This window comes from Harpia harpyja, chromosome 19 (genome assembly GCF_026419915.1).
Source record: "Harpia harpyja isolate bHarHar1 chromosome 19, bHarHar1 primary haplotype, whole genome shotgun sequence".
NCBI lineage: Eukaryota > Metazoa > Chordata > Aves > Accipitriformes > Accipitridae > Harpia > Harpia harpyja.
In genome coordinates, this window is record NC_068958.1 from 23,604,082 (window position 1) to 23,626,181 (window position 22,100).

Genomic DNA, 22,100 nt, shown 5'->3' on the forward strand with positions numbered 1-22,100 from the left:
CGCCGCGCAGCGTCTGCCCGCAGCCAACATGGCGCCGGCGGCGCTTCCGACCCAGCCCGGCGGCGGCGCGGGGTCCGCCGCCGCTCCCGGCATGCTCCGCGCGGGGCCGGGCCGGGCCCAGAGCTGCCAAAATGGCCGACTTCGAGGACCGGGTGTCGGATGAGGAGAAGGTAGGGAGAGGGCCGCCCCTCCGCGGTGGGCCGGCGCCGCTGTCCCCGCAGCACCGGCGGGAGGACAGCGGGCGGGGAGGGGGGGGCTCACCCGGTGCGCCGGCGGGCCGATCCGCGGCCCGGGAGCCCGCCGCCCCGGGGCGGGCGGGCCCCCGAGACCGGCTGGGCGGCCAGCTGCCCGGGTGAGAGGCCGGCCGGCCGGGGATCAGCGGTGACTTATCAGCGCCACGCTTTGCATTTCGATTTCCTTATTGCCTGGGTGCAGCTGAGGTGCCTCGGCGCGTCTTTGTGCGTGAAAATACGTTTTCTGTTCTTCGGCTTTCTTTTCCCAGGTCGACAAAGTTATCGGCGTCTTTAAAAGGTGCTGTGCAAGCTGCTCAGTTCCAAAACGCTGCTAGAGCCTGTCTTCACGTTTTCTGCTTGCCCCAGGTCCTGACAGTAACTTTGATGTAGAGCCTACAGATTACACTGGATGGAAGGGACTAAGCAGAAGCAAATAGAGCGATATTTATTTTAGGAAAGGGAGAAATGAACAGATTGTTCCTCTTGCGTAGGAATGTGGGAAAATTACAGTCTTACAGGCAGTGCTGAGTTTCATTTAACAAACGAAGAGGTCGCCTTTTCTGCCAGGTAGCACTAGTTACCTACAAATGGTAGGTAAAAAATCCACCGTTACTCTTCCTTACATCATTAAAACGTTACATGTAGGTTTTTGCTTTGTTTCTTAATGTCCTGGAGGGGGCTTTAAAGCTCATAGATCTTCAAGGACCTACGAGTCTGGAGCCTGCTTTCAGTTTTCCCTTAAACTGCCAGTTTCGCCTTTGTTACAGTGACATTGACTGGGAAACAAGCAGATAGAGCTTTCAAGGTGCAATTCACCGTTTAGTTAATATTTTAGATGACATGAGCATTGTTTGAAATAAATATTCCAGAACAGAATTCATATGGTCTTTAGCACATAACTGAAATGTATCTAATGGTGTATAAAATACTTATCTGACGTCATTTGGCCGAATTTCATTCGAACTGCTAAAATTGAAGTCGTCATTGCATTTGATGTGAAAATTCAAACAAAACTGAAGCTTGGTCACGCTGGCAGTTATGGTGGTACAGGTCTGAGAGCAAAGGAGGTGAAGTAAATTGCCCTTGGTAATCTAGCAAGTCCTTCAAGAGCTGGAAGTAGAACTGGGGTCCCTGTTTGTAGGCTCACATCTAGGCTAGCTGTTTAGTCTGGGAATGAGTCAGTGTTGCAAGAATCTGGGGTCACTAGGTGGGGTTTTTTCCTTCTCCTGCTGCATTTACCTGAAATCTGCAGTTCTTTCAAAGCACTTGTGGGGAAGACTTGTCTTTCGAGAAGAGGCTTTTCAGAACTACATGTGCCAAAGTACTTTATTTGGCAGAGTAGATAGGATTTCAGCTGAAATCAGAGCTTACATTCTACTTCATGTCCCGGCTCAGGCAACCTGTATTCAATTTAAAGTAGCTCCATGCCTAGCACGGGTAGAAAAGGATAATCTTAAGCGAGGATCTGAAAAAGAAACATGCAGCAAAGATTTACTATAGTATCCATTTCATAACTGTTCAGATAGGTCTAGAACTTTTATATATGTTGCCTTTTTTCAGTCTGAGTTTACCAGTGCTTTAAAACAAAGCAAAGAAACAAAAAAAAAATCAATAGAGCAACAAAATTAATTCATTTCATCCCCCCTCCAAGCCTCGCTTCTTTATCCTCTATAGACATATTTTAAGTAAGCTAAGGGATTCATTTTAGTTTAAGGTCTGCTGCAATGTACCCTATTGTCTACTTAAGTTCATTCTGCTGCCATTTTGCCAGCTTAAACTAATGGTTGAGCAGCTTCCCTCTCAGACACTTTCCCCATTTTAGAAGCAGGAAGTTCATTTTGCTAGCGTGCTGCAAAGCTACCTGAAATGGCAACGATGGCCACGAAGTAGGTCAGTTTGCAGAAAGTCTTACTTTCATGCTTCTGCAAATGAACATTCTGCCACCGTGCTGACACTACTTTGAAACAAAACAACTCTAAAACCCAACAGCGATTCAAATGCTTGACATTTAGAATTACTCTGCAGCCCGTTTCCTGCACTCCACTCCTGATTTCAACAGTGTGACTTAGATGCTTTGTATTTTTTTGCTCCACAAGAGGGGCAGGGCTAGGGATACTTTATAAAAATGAACACTGTTGACTTGCAGTGTTTGCTTTGTTTATGGCTGGTTTTGTGATAATGCTTGATTGAAATGTGGAGTCCTTTCCGTGTTGATTTAATTTTGTTCATCCTTCCAAGTGGAAGAATTTGTGGAAGACTGTAAAAATCCCTCCTGTAATACTTGTTTTTTTCACAAGTATCTGTTTATGAGAACCCATTGATCTAAAAGTCAATCTATTAAAACAGTGGTCCCTTTTATGAGGGTTCCATGTACAGTACAATTCTGCAGCCACAACATTTTTGCATAAATTTATAAGATACTATATTTTATGGCTTTTTAGGGGCTTTATTTTTCCGTATGTTGAAGCACCTTATAAAAGGGCATCTGTTCATCTGGGGAGTTAATTTGCAGGATGTATCCTAGTGCAATCCTCCCACTGAGAGGCACCATGGCATGAAGTGGTACATATTTGTAAGTGCTTTAGCACAGCGATATGCCTGTACTAGTGCTTACACTTGCGCTTTCTCAGAAAAGCACACGGTGTCATTTCAGAAGGCTTTCAGCCATTTAGGGCTGGCTCTCGGCAAAGTCCACAGAGGATATAAAGCAGCAGTGTCCCTCTTAATTACTGCTAGGTTATCTTCATCACCATCCAGACTTCTGATAGTGAAATCTAACAAGATTATGGCAGCAATGTGTCCTAATTACAGTTCTTTAAATAGTGAAAATTTTCAAACAGTAAAAGAGCTGCATTTTTAGGATTGCTGTATACTTACCAACCTTATGTAAAAGCAGAAAATTAGGAGAAAATGGTTTGACATTCTGTACTGTATCAATTACACAAGTTACTGACTCTTTAGTTTTTCATTTGTATTGCACAGTTAGTTCAGGCATAAAGAATGTATATATATTTTTTGAAATAGATGCTAATTTGGAAGACGATCTATTTTTATCTGAAGCTCAATCCAGTTAAAGCAGAGTTGTTACTACTGTTGGAATAAGGCAATATACTCTTTGTTTGGAAAGGTGTTTATTTCCTTTCATGATTTGCTTTAAATCATTATGTGACAAAATACAAACAACAATTTCTAATTAAAACGGGGAAGACTGTTGAGAGAAGCAAGTTATTTCCCGCTCTGGCAGTAATTCAGCTGAAGCAGTTGGCTATATACACACTCCTGTGTTTTACCGCTCAAAATGAGAAGCAGAAAAACTAATCAGAGTTGTAATGAGCACTGTTCTGCAGTCATCTTCAATAAACGTCTAGTTGAGCAAGAAAGGCTTATTGCACAGCTTTGTTAGCTGTACTTATTGGAAGAAATGTGACATTTTTATTATTCTAAGGGAGATGTTTGATTTTGTGACATTTCCTGTTTCAAGTCTTCCAAGATAATTCTATTCCCTTTGGTCCTGTAAAAAACATAAAATATTTTATTATGAAAACCATAAACTTCCTAGTTTCAACAGAATCAGTACCTAGACCACCTAAATTCTAACAATGCAAGACATGTATATTGGATTTCAGAACACAATGCAGCTTTATTACTTTTTAGAAGAGAATGGGGTTTTGTTTTCCAGCTTCGAAGTTTGCAGACATTGAGGTATTTTCCTTACAGTTGGCCTTTTCAGTTATTTATTGTATCACTCTCAGTTCCACATGCCTGAATTCTTCCACCACTCTGACAGTTCATGGCGGGACTACAGTAGTTTCCAATGAAATACTACTTCAAGATGAGAGGAGTAACATGCCACAGAATGGCACAGGTGGTGGGTCTACTGCCCAGGGTTAGAAGTGACATGGGCAGCATTAGAGGATCAAGAAAGAAGAAAAAAAAAAGAAAACCCAACACCTGCTGAAATTTGGATGGCTTCATTTGGAGGCTGCATCTGATGTCTCTGGTTCATTTTGGCAGTTCCCATCACCTCCCCCATTTCTGTCAGTTCCCAGCTTTTACTTTCTCTCTCCAGACCACCTTCTGCACTCCAAGCACATCAGTGGCTTTTCAAAGTCCATGAGGCACAATTAACTCTGGAAGCAGTCCCATGGGAGTTGATGTAATTGGTTTACTGCTCCATTTCTAGAGGTATCAACCTCTCATCCTTCACACACTGTTTGCTGTGAAGCAATGGCATCTCCTTCAGCAGTCATCAGCATCAAACAAGTTGCGTCACAGGGAATCACAGTGTCCTGCAATATATGTCAGACACTCGTTAGCTACGTGGTTGCACTGCAGGTTACCATCTAGTTCCAGTGTCACTTTTACCACAGTGGTTTCTTATTCTTTATATACCTTGGCATTTAGGTTTCTGATTACTAGCAAGGATCAGGAAAAAACATTGTTTAGGAATGTCACCAAAAAGAGCGGCTAGCCAGCATTCATATTCTTTAAATAGGTTAGTAGTGTGCAAGTTGAACAGTTCACATTTTTACAGGCGCCCATGTGAAGTTTGCACATCTTCCTGAGTACATTTGGAATTATGCTGCTTGGTTACACTGAAAAGAATCTGGTCTTATGAGACTATTTTTATTTTGAAAATGCGTGCTTAGATTTCTCCCTAGATCCAGCACTTCCTATCACTGTCAGCATTGGTTTTGGTGGTGAATTGCTTCAGTGTAGGTTGCAATATGTATGAACTCAGTAAATTATCTTTTGTCTTTAGTTTAATTACTTTTCTGCTTCATTGTAGGTGCGTATAGCTGCAAAATTCATCACTCATGCACCCCCTGGAGAATTCAATGAAGTATTCAATGGTAAGTAAATACAGAAAAATGATCGGTGGTGTTTTCTTCATGTTTCATCTATTATACGAGCTTAAGGCTGTGTCACAATATACTGCTTTTTAAGTTTAAATGGTGAGGGAAAAGCATGCTGTCATTCTGTGACTACATATGCCTAATAAAATGATTTAACCATTTTAATGTTTGCATTTGTAGAGTTGAAAATGAAATGCATAAAGAGAAACATTTGATCAAAAAATGCAATAACCTGCCTGAATTCTCTCTTCTCCAGATGTCCGGTTATTGCTTAACAATGATAATCTTCTCAGGGAAGGAGCAGCACAGTAAGTATTGATACTTCAAACAAGTCAAATTACCATCAGAGATGTATATGTTTTCTTACACCCATCGTGTGAAGCATGCAAGCCATTTGTTGTATTGAGAGCAATCTTCTGTAATTCCTTATCCCCCCAACAAAATACATAATGAAAGACATGGGTGATTCTTATTAAAAGCCTTAAATTAGAATTTGTGCTGTAGAGGCCATATAAAACTGACAGGAAGGCACTCTGCCAAAAGGTTTAACTTTGCAGCAGCAGGAATGTCTGATCTTGTTGAAGCATGATTTGTAAAGCAAGTGAAGCCTGAAATACTGAGTAATCCTTAGCCGATGATTAGAAAAAGAACTGCTCTCTCTCAAAAAAAAAAAAAGCTTTCAAAATACCTTGTTTACTTGCACGGTTTCATCAGGAGGTGCTTAAAGGTTATGCATACAAGCTTTTTGATGCTAAGATTTTACTTCAAGCTAGGTGACATGTCAGTCAGCAGGTCTTTACGTAAGAAAATTGTTATAAATATTAGACTACTCATTTGTTTACCTTACTGCTGTCTGAATTGTAGCTGGGGTGTTCCTGTTTTGCCTTGGCTTGCTCATATTCCCCCAGGCTGCCTGCTGTTCTACTTTTGAACTCTGTACTTTCCTGGTCATCACTAAATAAACCTGGGTTTATTTAGACCTGGGTTTTTATAGCTATGGTCAATAAAAGGTATTAGAAAATCCTTAAAGAGTGCTCGTGTGTATTATTTGCCAAATTAAGTTGAAATTTTCTGTGACGTAAATCACACCATATACTTATTCTTGAGTCAAAATAAATGTGCATGTACAGCTAAAGTTCATATTCTTTTAATTCTTAACAGTGCATTTGCACAGTATAACATGGATCAGTTCACTCCGGTGAAGATAGAAGGGTATGATGATCAGGTAAGAGAAAACACTTGAGGTTTGTATTACTACACTGTGCAAAACCAATAAAAAATGTTGTTTCATCAAGATGTTGACTAGTTTAATTCTACTCAAAACTTATCACCTCTCCTCCTTCCCCCACACGTCATTTGTTCTTATAGAAGAAGCATAGGTGAAATGTTCTCTTAAAGTATTGTCTGATACTACCTAGTAACTCTAATTCATTGTTCCTTAAGTAAAGCTCCATGCTGAAGTCACTGGAATTCTACTTAGACTATGAATGATTAAAGATTACTGTTTGTTTAAAGTTCACTTCCAAATCCTTATGTTGCCACCTGCTTACAGTTCCTAATGACAATCAGTAGTAGATTTTTAACAGGGTTTTTTTTTCATTTTCTGCATTTTTAATCCATTCCCAGCTACGCTAAAAAACATACTGTATCTTTGGTTATACCAATCTAATACTATCCAGTCTATGCCAGCAAAACAATTTTTTTTTTTTTTTTTTTTGAGAACAAGCAGCAAGTCCTGCAGAAGATAGAAAGCTGGCCTGACCATCTGTTCTATTCTCTGAGCCAAGTACTGACCTAGCTTTTCTGGTGTCCCAGATATGTTCATGGGAGGCAGATATTTTTAAGAGGACTGTCCATAGAAATAGCTTTGACAAGAGAAAGTTACAGTACAACCTGCAAAAAAAAAAAACCCAACCCCCAAAGTCAATGTTTGGCAAGCCAGAGAATTATGGTGACTAAGACAAAGGAGAGGGAAGGTACGGTGCTGCTTTGCTGTGTACTTTAGTTTGTGTATATTAGAAGTAGCCACATCTATATACCCTTCTTGACCAGGAGAGCTATTGCAACACGGACCATGACAATAAATGGTAAATTTCAGAGTAAAATTCTTTGTTTCCTTTAGAAATGGGGAAGGAAACAGCAAAAATAACTTCAAAAGCAAAACCACCTGTTTGTATTGTAAGGGCGCCCAACTTTTAAGCTAAATATATACATTAATGTAATACAGCCATTTCTGGGACAGAAGACTAAGTGCAGTATTACTGAAGAGCAGAGACTTTGCCTACAGCCTCACTACAATTACTCCTAGTTGAAATTATTACCAAAAAATCCTTGTTTCTTTATGTGATATTATAGGTCAATGAAAGAATCTGTTGAAACATTGATATCTATTCAAATAGTCAGGAAAAAATGCAAACCAGCACATTTACAGCAGTATAAGTGTATCTTAATTTCAACTTCTTTTACAGGTCTTAATCACAGAACATGGTGATCTGGGCAACGGCAGATTTTTAGACCCAAGAAACAAACTTTCTTTTAAGTTTGATCATTTAAGGAAAGAAGCAAGTGACCCCCAGCCTGAGGACACAGAATCAGCTTTAAAACAATGGAGAGATGCCTGTGACAGTGCACTGAGAGCTTATGTGAAAGATCATTACCCCAATGGCTTCTGTACTGTTGAGTATCCATCTTGTTTCACTGAAAGTTCATTGCTCCATGTCAGTCAGTACCTTGAGTGGACTTTGTGCTGGGCAGTGCTTTTCGAATTCTCCATCCTCACTAGCATTTTTGCTAACTTTGGAATAACAAGTTCCAAAGAGGGTGCAAATATCTTGGTATGCACACAGTGGTAAAGACGTATTAGACCTTATTTTTCATAGTTGTGACTGCCACGCACCTTAACACCTGCAGTTAATAAAAAGGAGGCATTATTTGTACATACGTGCAAGTGGAGGTGTTGGACAATTAGTGGTATATGTTTCCAGTGAGATACCACAATAGCAAGCCTCCACAATGCTGCCAAGAACAGAAATTAAGAATGGCTTTCCTCAGCTCTTGGGCCTTTTTAACTCTTTTTCTAAATACAGGTTTATGGTAAATCTATAGATGGGCAGCAGACAATTATTGCCTGTATTGAGAGCCACCAGTTCCAGCCCAAAAACTTCTGGTAAGACTATTTCAACATAGTGTATTTTCTTCTTTTACTAGTCCTCAAACAAACCCATCCTCTATGTCTTCTGACACAGTCTGAAGAGCAAGTAGTCTTGGGCTTCCCAAGAAGTTCTGCTTTTCATTCTGTAGTCTGTTTTCCTTGCAGCCCCCTTGGCACTTCCCTAGAGGCTTCATTGTGGCTCAGTGACCTGTCCAGAGAGAAAGGCATTAGCAGAGTTAGATAGATAGCCCCTTACGTATTTCAAAGCACAAGTACACTGGAGCTAGTCTGTACTGAAGCTGCATTGTGTTCAGCTGTGCTTCAGAAATTTAATTCAGTGCCACGTAAGGCACTGTAATATTGGTCATAAGGTGACCGCAGAAACAACTTGCTCTTGTTAATTTGGTTCTTTTTGTTGTTAGAGCTTTTTGGAAATAAGTTTTCGTGCTTGGATTGTTTTTAGGAACGGTCGTTGGAGATCAGAATGGAAGTTTACCATCACACCACCAACAGCTCAAGTGGCTGCAGTGCTCAAGATCCAGGTGAGTTACTTTTTCTGGCAATAACAGGAGAAGCTGCATTGTGCTTCTCTTACATGAATGCATTCGACTCAGAATGAGATGCTGAAATACAGCCAAGATGGCCTTTTCAAGTCAAGATGCTATTAAACTATACAATTCAAGAAATTAATTCTTAAAACTAGTGTTTCAGACATAGTCTACAATCTGGCCTGTGGTTTATTACATAGCATTACCCTATATGCCTCCAAGTCTGCTTCACTTTATAGGGCTAAAACCTATACCATGAATTCTTTTATAATTGCTCTTATTTCAACTCTAGGCGTTTACTGCATTAACATAATCTTGAACAGTCTTGACAAAGAATGAAACCTTTTAGAAAGTCCATCCTGCTTTTAGTCTCCACGTAAGCAGAGAAGACTGGCACAACAATGCTGTTGTGCCATTCTGGTAGCATTTGGGGGCTCTAGGGATTATAAAATGAGTGTTAATGATAACCTGCATTTTGTCTCGTTGTTCAGGTTCATTATTATGAAGATGGCAATGTTCAACTGGTTAGTCATAAAGATATCCAGGACTCCGTACAGGTTTCAGTAAGTATGGTAAAAGATTTTTTTATGATAAAGCAATTAATTTATTTCTTAAGCATCTCGTGAAGCATATACTTCTATGACTACATTCTCCTGACTTTAAAGTAATATAATTTTAGGGTGACTAGTCAGTGTAGTTATAATGTTAAGAGTCACATGGGTAACCCAGATTCTCAACTGCTTGAAGTTAGACCGTGTTAGAAAGTAGTCTCTCTTGGAAGGCTTATCTTACAAATTTCTGTTAAAAAGAGGGCAGAATATGCTTTTCTTTCTATATGCAAGGGAAACGAACAGTAAGAGCAGTGTACTAAGGCAAAACAAGAAGTCCTGTAGTACAGTAGAGGGAGCAACAGTCACAAAATCCCTAATCTGTACCATGAAGGTCTACTTCCCTTTTGCTCACTAGGGTGCAGTCCTGTTTCAGTGTGGAGCACAAGCTCTAGCCAATACATACCTCTGTCTTGAGCCTCACTGAGACACATCCGTAGTGAGTGAAAGGAACCCAGCTACAAACATGAGGCGGAAGCTGCTGATGTTATCCACTTCATCTATACTCAGCCGATCATTTGAGAAGAAATCTATTGTGTAGCTTTTGTAAGTTGCCATTAAACATACAAAAATTTATTTTTCCCCTTTGTAGAGTGATGTCCAGACAGCTAAGGAATTTATTAAGATAATAGAAAATGCAGAAAACGAGTACCAGGTAAGATCAGCGGTGGTTAAATAAATAGGATGGAATCATATCAGTCTCCATTTGCAGTTAATGGAAACATGGAAAATTGACCCCTAAATCTGTTTCTGGCTGAATCTGGTATTGACTGTAAGAATTACTTAGAAAAGGGTAGTAGTATTTGTTTAAAGAACATAGTTGTAAAGCTATTTGTAATTAATAATCAAGTTTGCTGTATAGTTATTTTAAAGGGTTACAGATGATGCCTGGTACAAGTATGGAAGGGGAGTGGGTGAGTCTTAAGTATTTTCCTCTGTGACAGTTAAAAATACTGAAGAGGAAATTTGTGCGACAGCTTTTTACATTGTCCCAGCCTGTGTGCAAGGAGACTCGATGCAGCTAAGTCAGTGAAACACCTGTAAGGAGACACTGCTACATTCACAGGGGAGTTTAATAAAAATCCTTTGACTTGCACACACACTGGTGACTGCATTATTAACTTAGTCAATAGTGTGCCTTCACCTTGTAGAAGGGGTTTTGTGGCTTTAACACCAAGTCATGCTTTCTCAGAATATCTTATTGCTGCCATAACTGAATCTACTTGCCATTGCAGACAGCAATCAGTGAAAACTACCAGACTATGTCAGACACCACTTTCAAAGCCTTACGCCGGCAGCTACCCGTCACCCGCACCAAGATCGACTGGAACAAAATCCTCAGCTACAAGATTGGCAAAGAAATGCAGAATGCTTAATGCGGAAATAAGATTTATGAAATGTTTGTGTGCAAAAAACAAATGTGGTCCCATGCCAAGTAGATGGTTTCTAAACCAGTGCAGCATTTTTCTAGGGCTTTCAAAGTTAACAGGTTTTCTAGCCTCAGAGAGAACTGTGGAACAAATAGTGTTGTCTTTGTGTTTTGTGTTTCCTGCCACATAAACTTCCTGTTGTGACTGCATTTACTGATAGATCGTTTTAATTAAGCCACATTCATGGTTCAGAAGTATAGCTGTTTTCAATCACTGATTGTACTGGTTGGAAAACTTCCTAGCTGGAAAAGCCCTATTATAAATACAGCTGAGGGTGCAGAGCATTCCCTTCACCCGTATACAGCACTGCAGGTACTCCAGTAAGTTTGTCAAATCTGCCAACAGCTCAAGGCGCTATGCTGCAAGATATAATAAATGCAAAAGACAGTAAGTCCTTATGTATCCTTATTACTGACCTCCACAAAGCAAAAAGCCTGCAGGCTTAGATTTTACTATACAAAATGAGTTTACAAGATCCTTTACAGAAATCCCTACGCAGCCAGCTCTTCCAGGGATGCAATTTTTTTTTTTTTAATCTGAAGATTTGAGCCATGTTACCTAAAAATGAACATTTTTGCTATCCCCTGCCTCATGTATGTACGGTTATCAGACATCTGCATTTTTACAGAACTACAAAGTTCCTGTGTTGAATCACTGCTGATCCATGTAGGCTGGATGGTGATTAAAAATGCAAATGTCTACAGAATAATAGGTATGTTGTGCTTTAATGCTTTGTGGCAGGTGCATAGAATTTGTATCACAGGTGTATGGATGGATAGTGTACAAAATAAATAAACTTGCACCAAAGTGAGAGAAAAAACCTTTCCATTTTGTCTCAATTGTGGCCAGTTTCTTGTCATACTTAAAAGGGATTTTGGAATTAATCTCTTCATTGCTCTCTAAATGCTTGCTCTATGTTACCTTTTTTTTTTTTTCCTCTGTAAAATCAAAAATAGCAATCCTACCAGCTTCTCTTAAGAGGAGGTTGAAGAGGCATGCATATGCCTTTCTTTCTCAGTCAGAACTCAGAATGTGGATTCACTGCAAAATGAAACCCCTTTGGTGAACTCACTTTGCTTTGTTTGCACTTGGTTATCACTGGGCCTTCTAGCAGGTTCTGGTTTTTAAACTGGCTAGTGTCTTCCTATTTTTAAATACACAAAGAAAGGGGTTGGGAAGGTAGGGATGGGACTGCCTGTGCATTGTGCATTACACTTCAGGTTTTGCACAGTAATACCACAAAATAAGCATGTCTATCCTTTGTGAGAAGTTTTGTCTAAATAAAATATATTTGTATTTGCTGTTGAGACTGACCATTCATCCTACAGGCATCCTCTGTATCAAATAGTCTAGTAGAAATACACCGGTCTTTGTTTTAAAGCCATTTGTGTCTGTTCTTTTCGTGGTCTCGCTTCTGTTAGCTCCTGATGAAGGCAGATCTACCGGTAACAGTCTGAAAGCAGGGGTGGTGTTGCTTGCAAACCCACAGGTGATGCTCCCACCCTGCTACGCAGACCAGAGAACTGGAGGTCTAAGAACTTGCAGGTTGAAAACAGTCACGCAGCTCTAATGAAGCACTTCACCCCACAGAAAATGGCAAACAATGTTATTCCACTCATCATCTGTGTCTTACTGTAACACCTACCTCGCTTCTACTCAGCTTGTGAAGCACGGCTGGATGCATCCAACGCCGGGTGCACTGGACAAAGCAGGGCTCTCTTCTGGAGGATTTGCACGCTACTGTGCAAAGAGCTGCTCAAGGACAGCGCTTCTGCCAGCGGGTGTTTGTAGAAAGGGTTTCCTCCCTGCCCGCAGTGCCTAGAGGAGATGAAAGGTTGTGTGGACGAGCACCTAAGGTGCTGTGGTCTGTGGCCGTGGTCCCATCCAGACAAGCACTACAGCAATTCCAAGAATGTGAAGCTGAAGCGGCGGCCCAAGATAAGGCTGTGCACACAACAGAGCTTTTATCTGCCTCAAGGCTAGTCTTCCCCACTCTGGGTGAATTACACTGCAAGTAGTTCACCGCCACTTGTTCCAGCCTTAAGACCATTTCTATCTCTTTGTCCTCCAAATCTTTAGCTAATCATCCTTTAGGCCAACCCATTCCCTGCCTGCCCCCTGGCCCTTCTCCCCCACCAGCCTTCTCTACAGCAGGCTCTGCTATCCCAGTCCTAGCCCCTTCCCAGCTCCTGTTTCTTCCTTGGAAAAGCAACACTTGGTGTGACTCACCGCCGCTGGGGCACTAAGCAAGTGCCAGCCCAGCGGTGATGCATGCCCAGAGGCATTCTAATCCTTAAAGCTATCGGCAATTATCTGCTGGAGACCAGAGGTTTCAGCAGAGACTGAGGCCAGCTCCGGAACAAAGTATATCCTGGGCTGGCTCTGCTGAAGTGTACAAAAGTCAAAGCCGGACCCCAGATGAATCACAGCGAGCAGGCACCACAGCTTGGCTGAGCCAGGGAAGGCAAAGCCAGCCCAGCCCAGCGCTGCAGGATGGGTCCTGCCAGCCCAGACAGCAGCCAGGCTACCCAGCTGCTCCCCATGGAAAGAGCTTTCCTCTCTGTTTGCAGGATCAAACCTTAAAGCTCCAGGATTCTGCCTGCGATACATGACAAAGACTTACGAGCAACTTCTCCAAAGGCAACGTGCCCATTTTTCAAGCCTCAGAGCCCTCCTGCAACGTGCAAGGGGCCCTACACACGTCATCATAGTCTTACCAGCCACCTCCAGACCTTGGCAGGTCATTAGTAGAGCTTGGGTCAGAGGAAAAGCCACCAGAGCTACGGTGGGGAAAACAGCAGACTTACCCCAACATCCTTGGGCTACAGACAAGGCAAAAGCAGCACCATGAGCAGTCCCAGGGCCTTGAGCCATTTTACAGAAGCAGGTCAGGGATGACCATCCTCGCTAGGCATGCTGGAGGATGAAAGCACAGAAAACCAGGGACAGAGACAAGTGTGGAAACCAGCTCTTACTGCTGCTGCTGCCCTGTTTACAGACCAGCCGTGTGAGCTGTGGGAGTTCTTGCCCCTCATCACGGGATACAGCGATGCAACACACCTGGGCACCTCTCCTGCCCCGACAGCAGCACGGGTGTGAGCTGGCGGCCTCTGCTCTCCCTGGGGGCAATTACTGCCGGGGGAAGGCAACTAGCCCAGACCCTGGACGCCCGACAGCTCGGCTCCCTGCAGCCCCACAACCGCAGCCGGGGTCCGGTGCGTGTCCCTCACTTCTGGGGTAGCCCTGCGAGGGCGGTGTGCACCCCTCGGGTCCCGGGTGGGCCAGCCCCCGCCCCAGCCCCTCGCACGCAGCCAGGGGCAATTCCCGCGGCCGCGTGGGTCCCGCAGCCGGGACCCTCCGTGGGGTGCGGGACCCCCGGCGAGGCTCTCCCCTAACCGGGCACGGCCGATGCTGCGGGGGACGGGGCCAGCGCGGCCGGGCAGGAGCCGCCCCCGGCCCCCCCCCAGCCCCGGGGGGGCGGGCGGGCCCGCAGGGTGCACGGCCCCTTTCGCTTTCGTTTCTCCCCGCGGGGCCAGCCCCGGCTCAGTCTAGCCCAGCCCAGCCCAGCCCGGCACGGCACGGCACACCTCGGCTCGGCACACCTCGGCTCGGCTCGGCTCAGCCATGCCGCGGTTCAGCGTGGCAGAGGCCAGGCAGTGGGGGGATCAGTTTGTGCAGTTCCTGCAGGACACGGGCCGGGAGCAGGAGAGCCGGCGGGACACGCTGCGGAGCATTTACAACCTGGAGTTTCGGGGCAGGTGAGAGCCCTCGGCCAGACCCGGGCAGCATCGCCTGGGACGGTCCCCCCGGCCAGCATCGCCCGTTCCCCTGGCCAGCATCACCGGTCCCTGGCCGGCATTGCTGGGGCTTCACCTGGGGGGGGTCAAGCCAGCTCCGGCCAGGAGCTGGGTGTGAGGGTAGCGCTGGGGAGCACTTGGGGTCTTCAGGGGCTCACCTTCATCACCTTCCTGGGTGGGATGGAGGAGCGTGTGCTTTCAGAGCAGCAAGGACCACCTGGACCAGTTAAACTCAAACGCAGGGGCTCCGCTCTCTCCGGGCACGGAAAAAACAGAACAGCGTCGCTGGGGCAGCCCACGTCCCGCTGGGCTGCGGATGCAGCGAGAGGCAGAGCTGCCTCTCCAGACACCAGCCCCTCATGCCTCCAAGCCCCTCCATCTCACCACAGCCCTGCTGGGATGTTCCCCAGCTGCACGGGCCCCCCAGCAGCTGCCTGGGCACGGCCTCGGACACCCGCTGCCTGCCACGGTCCCCACCTCACCCCGCTGACACCGGTCACGCTGGCCCTTGTGCAACATCACCACTGTTAATCATTGGCGAAGCTGGGGTTCAGCCTGCCGATGGGCTGTGGGACATGCTGCAGGGTGCAGGAGGAGGTACCTGGGGGGGCATCGCTGCTGGGACTGCAGTGGCCATGCCTTGGAGAAGCCTCCATCTGCACGGGCTCAGCCCCTGGGGCTGTGCGGGAGGCTGATCCCTCTGGACAGCCTCTTCTGTCAAGTACCTGGGGACAGGGACACATCCCAGCCCTGCTGCCACTTGTGCACTGGCAGGGACAGGGACTGTGTGGTTGTCGGGGCCAGACAGTGATGCCGTGGCACAGCTGGAACAGCCATGGTACAGCTGTAACAATTGTGCCACAGCAGGGAGTTGCTGGAGCAGCCTACAGGGATGTAAGATTTGCATGGGCCAGAGAAAAGCTGCGGTCCTTCCTCCCTCTCCCGACACAGAGGGGAGTCACCAGAGTGCCCCTCACCCCAGCCTCGGTGCCTCGCTTCACCCTCCCTTCCCGCTCGCCTCCTCTTAGCTTCCTGTGCCCCCGGCAGCCCAGCCGTGCTCCGTTCCACGCAGAAACCTCTCTCCCTTGTCTGTGCAGGACTGATACAAAAATACCCAACTTCTCCTGCATCTTGTATGCGCTGAGGGTGACCCACCGGGCGCAGGTGCACGCGGAGTCGGTGCACTTCAAGAAGGTGAGGGAGGCCCTGGGCTGGGGCGGCACAGCAGCTCCCACTCCCACTGGGACTGGTTCTGCAGGACCCCCCAGCAGGACCCCGGGGCCATGCTGATGCTGGCTGCTCCTCACAGGAGAAGAGGCGCGTGGTGGTGGCAGACCAGTACCGGAGACCCAGAACGAACGCAAAGGCGTTGGTGTCGGCGTCCGCGACTGTCCCAGGGCAGCAGCCCAGCTCCGGTCCACAAGCGCCCCAGAGCCGCGCCAAGAAGTGGTACGACTGGCAGCACCCTGCCCCAGCATGGCCCCAGGGATCCCCCACCCCGGTTGGGAAGGCCTGACCCTCCCTTCCTGCAGGGCTGAGTTCGTCCACGAGAAGCACGGGATAGAGATCGTCTCGGAGCACGACAAAGGCAACGGGCACATCCGCTTCCCGGTGGTGGCCGGCGAGCCCCAGACGGTCACCATCCTGGTGCAGAACCGCGGAGCGGAGGCTGTGACGCTGCGGCGGTGCCAGCCGCACCAGCAGTCGCGGGAGCTCTCCTTCACGGATGAGCAAGGGGCGACGCAGGGCCAGTCCCTGCTGCTGCACCCAGGTAGAGCCCCATCCCCTGCCCCGCACCCTGCCCTGCTGGAGGAGATGCAGGACCCAGCTCTCGCCTCTTTGCCTCACAGGTGGCACGTACCCCATCCAGGTGCGGTGCCTGACCCCCTGCAATGGCTACTTCTGTGCCGTGGTGGTCTTCGAGTTCACCAAGGAGCCGGACGAGCCCTTCAGCATCGGGCGCTACATCGCTGCTGTCGCCGAGAGCCAGCTGGCCAAGGACCTGGGGCCCTCGGCGCCTTTCCAGCCTTACCAGGCCAGCCTCCAGCGCCCTGTCACTGTCATCACTGAGGACGGCATCCCCCCTGACAGGTATGTGGCGGGGTCACCTGCTGCCAACCTCTGGAGGCAGAGCGGAGGGCCCCAGCCTGTTCTCCAGCTGGGACAAGGCTCAGCTCCTTGGGACCCGGCTGTCCGGCACCCCAGGACACTGCTTCATCCCCGTGCGATGGCTGGTGACGGCAGGGTTGGGGACTCCCTGCTTGCTGGGACCGTGGGTGGTCGCAGTCCAGGGGGGAGCCCAGCCCTGCAGTTCCTGCGGCACTGCTGTCCCCTCTGCCCAGCTCCCTGAAAAACGAACTGGAGAGGGAAATCCCTCTGGGCACCTACCAGTACCCGAAGAGCCTCAAGGACACGATCCTGCTCGGACCCAATGCCAGTGCCAGCTCCAGCTGGGCTGCCATGTGGTGAGTGCCGAGGGGTGGGGGCACCACCGGCCCTGCACCTCCCACCCGCTGCCCCTTGGCCGAGGTGTCCCCAGGGCATGGTGACGTCCCTGCTGCCTGCAGGTCGCTGCTGGAGGCCCCCTTGCAGGCTGAGAACTACCAGCAGAAGTTCCAGCTGCTGCTGCACCTGGAGGAGATCCAGATGGAGGTGGACATACGGCGCTACGACATGCAGGACGTGCCCATGGTGCAGGACAGGACACTGCTGGTCCTCGATGTGCGCAGGGGGAGCCGCCGGGGTGGGAGGGGTGCCGGGTTTCCCGGGGTGCCCGGCATCACTCCAGCTGTTCGGCACAGGTGCCCGGCGTGGCCGAGAACCGCCCGTCCGTGCTGAAGGGGGACTACCTCTTTGCCCACCTGAGCAGCGAGCGGGACTGCTCCCCGCTCGTCCAGTACAAGGGCTACGTGCACAGCGTGGAGCTGGAGAAGGTCAGGCTGGGCTTCTCCTCCAAGTGAGTGGTGTCCAGCCCCAGCCGGGCTGGCAGGACCCCAGCAGCCCTGCTCGGACATGCCGAAGGCTGGGCGCGGGCTGGGAAGGGCCAGGGAGGGTGTGGGGGAGCGTCCCCGTGCCCTGCTCACGCTGCTCCTTCCCAGGCTGCAGAAGAAGTTTGTGAACAACCTGAGGTTCGACGTGACCTTCACCTTCAGCCGGCTGCCGCTGCAGGTCCAGCACCGGGCTGCAACCCTGGCCATGCAGCGCGGCTTGTCCAGCCTCCTCTTCCCCTCCGCCTCCTGCCACAAGTCCCTCTTCACAGGCACCTTCCAGCCCCGGTGAGTCCCCGTGCCTGCGGGGCGGGAGGGGATGGATGGGGACGGGAGAGGATGGATGAGGACGGGAGAGGATGGGGACCCGGCACGCTCAACCTCTGCTCCCGCAGGTGGTTTGACCGCAAGCTGCAGGCGAACGAGGAGCAGTGCAGAGCCGTGACGCACATCGTGACGGGGATGTCCAGGCCAGCCCCATACCTCATCTTCGGCCCCCCTGGGACCGGCAAGACGGTCACCCTGGTGGAGGCCATCAAGCAGGTGAGCAGCCCGTGCCCAGGTCCAGCCCTGGGCACCGCTGCCCACCCTGGCCAGCGGGGGCTCAGTGCCATCGCCCCCCTCCTCCCACGTAGGTATGGACGTGCTTCAAGGATGCCCGGATCTTGGCTTGCGCTCCTTCCAACAGCGCTGCAGACCTGCTGTGCCAGCGCCTCATCAAGGACATCCCCCCCCGCTACGTCTACAGGCTCATCGCCAGCTCCAGAAGCTACCAGGAGGTGCCTGCCGATATCAGGGTAGGTCCCTGCCCCTCCGTCCCGGCACCCTGCGGCACGTCTGGGCTGGCGGCCCTTGGGGAGAGCAGGATCCCACCGAACGCCTGCGTTTCAGCCCTGCTGCAACTGGGACGATGAGCAGAGCTGCTACGTGTACCTGAGCAAGGAGCACCTGGGGCGCTACCGGATCCTCATCACCACGCTGGTGACAGCGGGAAGGTCAGAGGACCTGGGATTGTCCCCACCACCCACGGCGGGTAGACCCCGGGGCTGCCTTGCAACCAGGCTGTGAGGGCAGCCCTGCTGGGGTGCAGCAGGGAGGGGGTGTGGAGGAGGGCGGGCAGCAGGGGGGACCCGTCCTCTGCAGGAGGACGAGGATGAAGGCGAGGGGAGGAAGGATGGCCAGCCAGAGCAGGGACGACGAAGCAGCCCCATTCCACCTCTCCCCCAGGCTGGTGTCAGCCAACTTCGCCCCAGGGTTTTTCTCCCACGTCTTCATCGACGAGTGTGGCCAGGCGGTAGAGCCGGAGAGCATGGTTGCTATCGCGGGTGAGTGGTGCGCGGCTGCCGTCTTGGGGACCAACATCTCTGTGCGGCCTGGGGACCCCCCCATCCCACACCGAGCTCTCCTCCTGCCCAGGGCTCCTTACCGCCATGGACCAGGAGACCAACCCCAACGGCGGGCAGCTGGTGCTGGCAGGAGACCCCCAGCAGCTGGGCCCCGTCCTGAGGTCGCCGCTGGCCATCGAGCACGGCTTGGGTGAGCAGGGAGAGGGGTGGGAGTGCTGCTGGCACCCAGGGGCCGAGTGGCCTCGCAGGGAGCCACGGGGTCTTACTGGGCACAGGCATCTCGCTGCTGGAGAGGCTGATGCTGCACAACCCCCTGTACAAGAAGTCAAGCGGAGGATACGACCCACAGTTTGTCACCAAACTGCTCTGGAACTACAGGTGGGGATGGGGCCAGCACGGGAACAGGCACAGGCAGGGATAGGGCTGCTCTGCCGAGCGCGGCTTCGTGCAGGATCTGTGCATGCACCCCAGGTTCTGGGTCCCCAGAGCCTCGTAGTGCCCCGGCTGGTGCGGGAGATGGGAGCGCACCCGCTGTCCTGGGTGCACAGTGCCCGCGAGGGTGCTGGGGCCATGTGGCACCCACCCTGGGCACAGTCCTGCCTCTGCCAGGTCCCACGAGGCTATCCTCAAGATCCCCAATGAGCTCTTCTACGACAGCGAGCTGAAGGCCTGCGAGAGCGACGAGCTCGATGTCCGGAGTCTGTATTGCGCCTGGGAGGAGCTCCCCAAAAAAGTAGGGGAGGCAGCAGGGAGGGGGTTGGGGGGGAGCCCCGAGCCACAGGCAGAGCAGACCCCAACGCTTTCCACCCCCAGGGCTTCCCCATCATCTTCCACGGGGTTTGCGGGGAAGACCGGAGAGAGGCCAAGAGCCCCTCATTCTTCAACACGGCTGAGATCGAGGTGCTGGTCCACTACCTCAAGAAGCTGCTGCAGAGCCGGGGCAAGGGGGGCTGCCCCAGCGTCTCGCCCAAAGAGGTCGGCATCATCTCTCCCTACAGAAAGCAGGTGAGTGGCACGGCTCTGCAGGCAGGGGACGGGCAGAGACCTCCCCAGGGGATGGGGGGCACTGGGACGGATGGGCAGCCCTGGGGCTGGCACGTGAGGATGGCTCCATGGCAGCGGGACTGTGCTGTGTGCCTCCCCCCAGGTGGAGAAGATCCGGAAAGCCATCACCTCTCTGGACCCTGTCCTGCGGACGCTGCCGGACATCAGCCTGCTGAAGGTACAGTCCTGGGCGCGGGGGGGAGAGGAGCCCACCCTGCCATGGGTGGAGGGAGCCCTGCCAGCCCCAGCCCAGGGATGCTCCCCGACCCCTCACCTGCTGTCCCTGCCCCAGGTGGGCTCCGTGGAAGAGTTCCAGGGCCAGGAGCGGCGCGTCATCCTCATCTCCACCGTGCGCAGCTGCAGCGAGTACCTCCAGCTCGACCAGACCTTCAAGCTGGGCTTCCTCAAGAACCCCAAGGTACCGTGCTGCCCTGAGCAAGCCCCTCTCCCTTGGCACCCCCTGCTCCCCTCCGGTGCCCCCAGGCAGGCAGAGCTGCTCCGGGTGCTCGGTGCCACACCAGAGCTGCCTGCATCCAGGTGGGGCTGGGGAGGAGGGCGAGAGGTGTTGCTGCAGGGTAAAGCCCTCGCTCTTGTTCTCTTTTCAGAGGCTCAACGTGGCCATCACCAGGGCCAAGGCTCTGCTGATCGTGGTGGGTAACCCGGCCGTGCTCAGCAAGGACCACCACTGGCAGAGGTGAGCCTTGCCTGGCTGCGCCTGGCCCCCTCCGCAGACGATGCTCATGAGTGTCTGCCTGCCCTTCCCTGCTGCCTGCGGACAGTGCCGGGCCATGGCAGGCAGCGAGGCCAGTGCCAGCTCCTGCCCACACTCCCCTCGCTCTGTGCCCGCAGGTTCCTCAGGTACTGCAGGGCGGAGGGCGGCTACACGGGATACCCCTACGAGGACGAGAGCCCCGCGGAGGACGGCCTCGCTGCCGACCTCCACGCGCTGCGCCTCAGCAATTAGCAACCAGGTGAGCAGGGCTGGGAGCTGCCGGCGGAGCCCCGGCAGGAGCGGCACGGCTGGCCACGCTGCACTGGTGCCCTGGGGCAGCAGCACGGCCGGGGCCGAGCCGCGGCGCGGGTTCGTGCGTGCGAGGGGCAGTGGGAGGCTTCTGTGGCAAGGGTCGTGACAGGGCTCATGATGGGCTCTTGCTTAGGGGCTGCCTGTCCCCTCCTGAGCCAGAGGCCAGCTCTGCCACTGGGCTTCTCTGCAGGAAACCCACCTGGGAAAGGAGGAGAAGCCCCGTGGAGCTCCAGCACGCCTCAGCCTGCCCCTGGCCCGCAGCAGCCGCCCGCTCTCCCCCTGCCTCGGTCCCGGGGTGCTCAGTGCGCCGTGCGTCCCTGCGGAGACGGGGCTGAGCCCATCGGGGAAGGGGGTCCTGCTGGCCTTTGCTGCCAGCCTAAAGCTCCAGCACAGAACACGCTGCAGCCCGGGGCAGACACCTCTCCTCGCAGAGCAGGACCGTGCCAGCGCTGCACGGGGACCACGCTCCATTTCAAATAGTTTTTAACATGGCCATGGAAAGCCAATTCTGCGGCTGGTCTCACCGTTCAATGAATGGCTTAAGCGCGAGTCTGGCCTCTGAAGAGCATCACTGGGTGCGCGGGGGAGCTCAGTGCTGCTGCGGTGGGTGACTGGGGTGCAGGCAGCAGGCAGGGACCCGGCCAGGCGCGGGGTGGCTGGGGTCCCCCGCCAGACACCTGCCTGGCCTGAGAGCTGGCACAGCCGCGCAGGCACACTTCGCTTTGTTTTCCTGGAATAAAGATTTAGAGAAAAAAACACATATTGATGTCGAGTCCTGGGCCCTGCCACCACAGCTGGGGCTGCCGGAGCAGGGACAGGCTTGCTGCAGCCCTGCCCTGACCTGCTCCAGGAGGGATGGCTCCAGCAGTGACTGCAGCCCGTCACACCAGGGAGTGGGTATGGCCAGGGAGCTCTGCCTGGCCCTTCCCACGTAAACCGCTCCCTGGGTCTTACCCAAGCACATAGTGACGAGCCCTGATCCCGTGCCAGTGGCTGAAGCAAGAGGGTCTGGGGGCCGAGCAAGCCCCTCACCCTGCAGCACATGGACCTGGCCCCCAGGCAGCAGCCTGGACCAG

The 22,100-nt window shown here is 51.1% G+C and overlaps 2 protein-coding genes and 3 long non-coding RNA genes across 11 annotated transcripts; 2 read left to right on the forward strand and 3 right to left on the reverse strand.

The window, feature by feature from the left end:
* The first annotated feature begins 39 nt into the window (after positions 1-39).
* CAPZA1 (capping actin protein of muscle Z-line subunit alpha 1) lies at positions 40-12,210 on the forward strand. Its single transcript, XM_052815193.1, has 10 exons — positions 40-170; positions 5,023-5,086; positions 5,346-5,397; positions 6,251-6,314; positions 7,558-7,764; positions 8,176-8,255; positions 8,704-8,782; positions 9,280-9,351; positions 9,989-10,051; positions 10,632-12,210. The coding sequence occupies exons 1-10, from the start codon at positions 132-134 to the stop codon at positions 10,770-10,772; spliced, it is 861 nt and encodes a 286-aa protein (XP_052671153.1). The 5' UTR covers positions 40-131; the 3' UTR covers positions 10,773-12,210.
* On the reverse strand, positions 3,348-5,339 carry LOC128154480 (uncharacterized). 2 transcript variants are annotated; one of them, XR_008239353.1, is made up of 2 exons: positions 4,185-5,339; positions 3,348-3,744 (listed from the first exon to the last, which is right to left on the reverse strand). It is a non-coding gene; the product is annotated as an uncharacterized LOC128154480 (long non-coding RNA). The 2 variants fall into 2 exon arrangements; XR_008239354.1 differs by having other exon boundaries at positions 3,881-5,339.
* LOC128154479 (uncharacterized) lies at positions 7,462-14,458 on the reverse strand. Of its 5 annotated transcripts, none has more exons than XR_008239352.1 (4): positions 14,414-14,458; positions 13,634-13,742; positions 12,472-12,644; positions 7,462-8,448 (listed from the first exon to the last, which is right to left on the reverse strand). It is a non-coding gene; the product is annotated as an uncharacterized LOC128154479 (long non-coding RNA). The 5 variants fall into 5 exon arrangements; XR_008239351.1 differs by lacking the exon at positions 14,414-14,458 and adding an exon at positions 13,887-13,965; XR_008239350.1 differs by lacking the exon at positions 14,414-14,458 and adding an exon at positions 12,141-12,265 and having other exon boundaries at positions 13,634-13,960.
* Positions 14,402-22,018, forward strand: MOV10 (Mov10 RISC complex RNA helicase). Of its 2 annotated transcripts, XM_052815181.1 has the most exons (22): positions 14,402-14,584; positions 15,721-15,817; positions 15,933-16,072; positions 16,156-16,394; positions 16,474-16,714; positions 16,966-17,088; positions 17,191-17,344; positions 17,425-17,579; positions 17,722-17,898; positions 18,006-18,153; positions 18,246-18,407; positions 18,502-18,605; positions 18,838-18,935; positions 19,027-19,146; positions 19,232-19,334; positions 19,566-19,689; positions 19,770-19,961; positions 20,104-20,178; positions 20,293-20,418; positions 20,606-20,694; positions 20,850-20,971; positions 21,215-22,018. In XM_052815181.1, the coding sequence occupies exons 1-21, from the start codon at positions 14,451-14,453 to the stop codon at positions 20,962-20,964; spliced, it is 2,916 nt and encodes a 971-aa protein (XP_052671141.1). In that variant the 5' UTR covers positions 14,402-14,450; the 3' UTR covers positions 20,965-20,971; positions 21,215-22,018. The 2 variants fall into 2 exon arrangements, with proteins under 2 accessions (XP_052671141.1, XP_052671142.1); XM_052815182.1 differs by lacking the exons at positions 15,721-15,817; positions 15,933-16,072.
* On the reverse strand, positions 18,905-19,961 carry LOC128154481 (uncharacterized). Its single transcript, XR_008239355.1, has 4 exons — positions 19,872-19,961; positions 19,540-19,677; positions 19,182-19,269; positions 18,905-18,983 (listed from the first exon to the last, which is right to left on the reverse strand). It is a non-coding gene; the product is annotated as an uncharacterized LOC128154481 (long non-coding RNA).
* Positions 22,019-22,100: the final 82 nt, after the last annotated feature.

Coding starts and splice junctions, on each gene's coding strand:
- MOV10 (XM_052815181.1), top strand. CDS start 14,451: ATGCCGCGGTTCAGCGTGGCAGAGGCCAGGCAGTGGGGGGATCAGTTT. Junction 18,154..18,245: donor TGGTGGAGGCCATCAAGCAG/GTGAGCAGCCCG, acceptor CCTCCCACGTAG/GTATGGACGTGCTTCAAGGA. Junction 18,408..18,501: donor AGGTGCCTGCCGATATCAGG/GTAGGTCCCTGC, acceptor CCTGCGTTTCAG/CCCTGCTGCAACTGGGACGA.
- CAPZA1 (XM_052815193.1), top strand. CDS start 132: ATGGCCGACTTCGAGGACCGGGTGTCGGATGAGGAGAAG. Junction 5,398..6,250: donor CTCAGGGAAGGAGCAGCACA/GTAAGTATTGAT, acceptor AATTCTTAACAG/TGCATTTGCACAGTATAACA. Junction 8,783..9,279: donor CTGCAGTGCTCAAGATCCAG/GTGAGTTACTTT, acceptor CTCGTTGTTCAG/GTTCATTATTATGAAGATGG.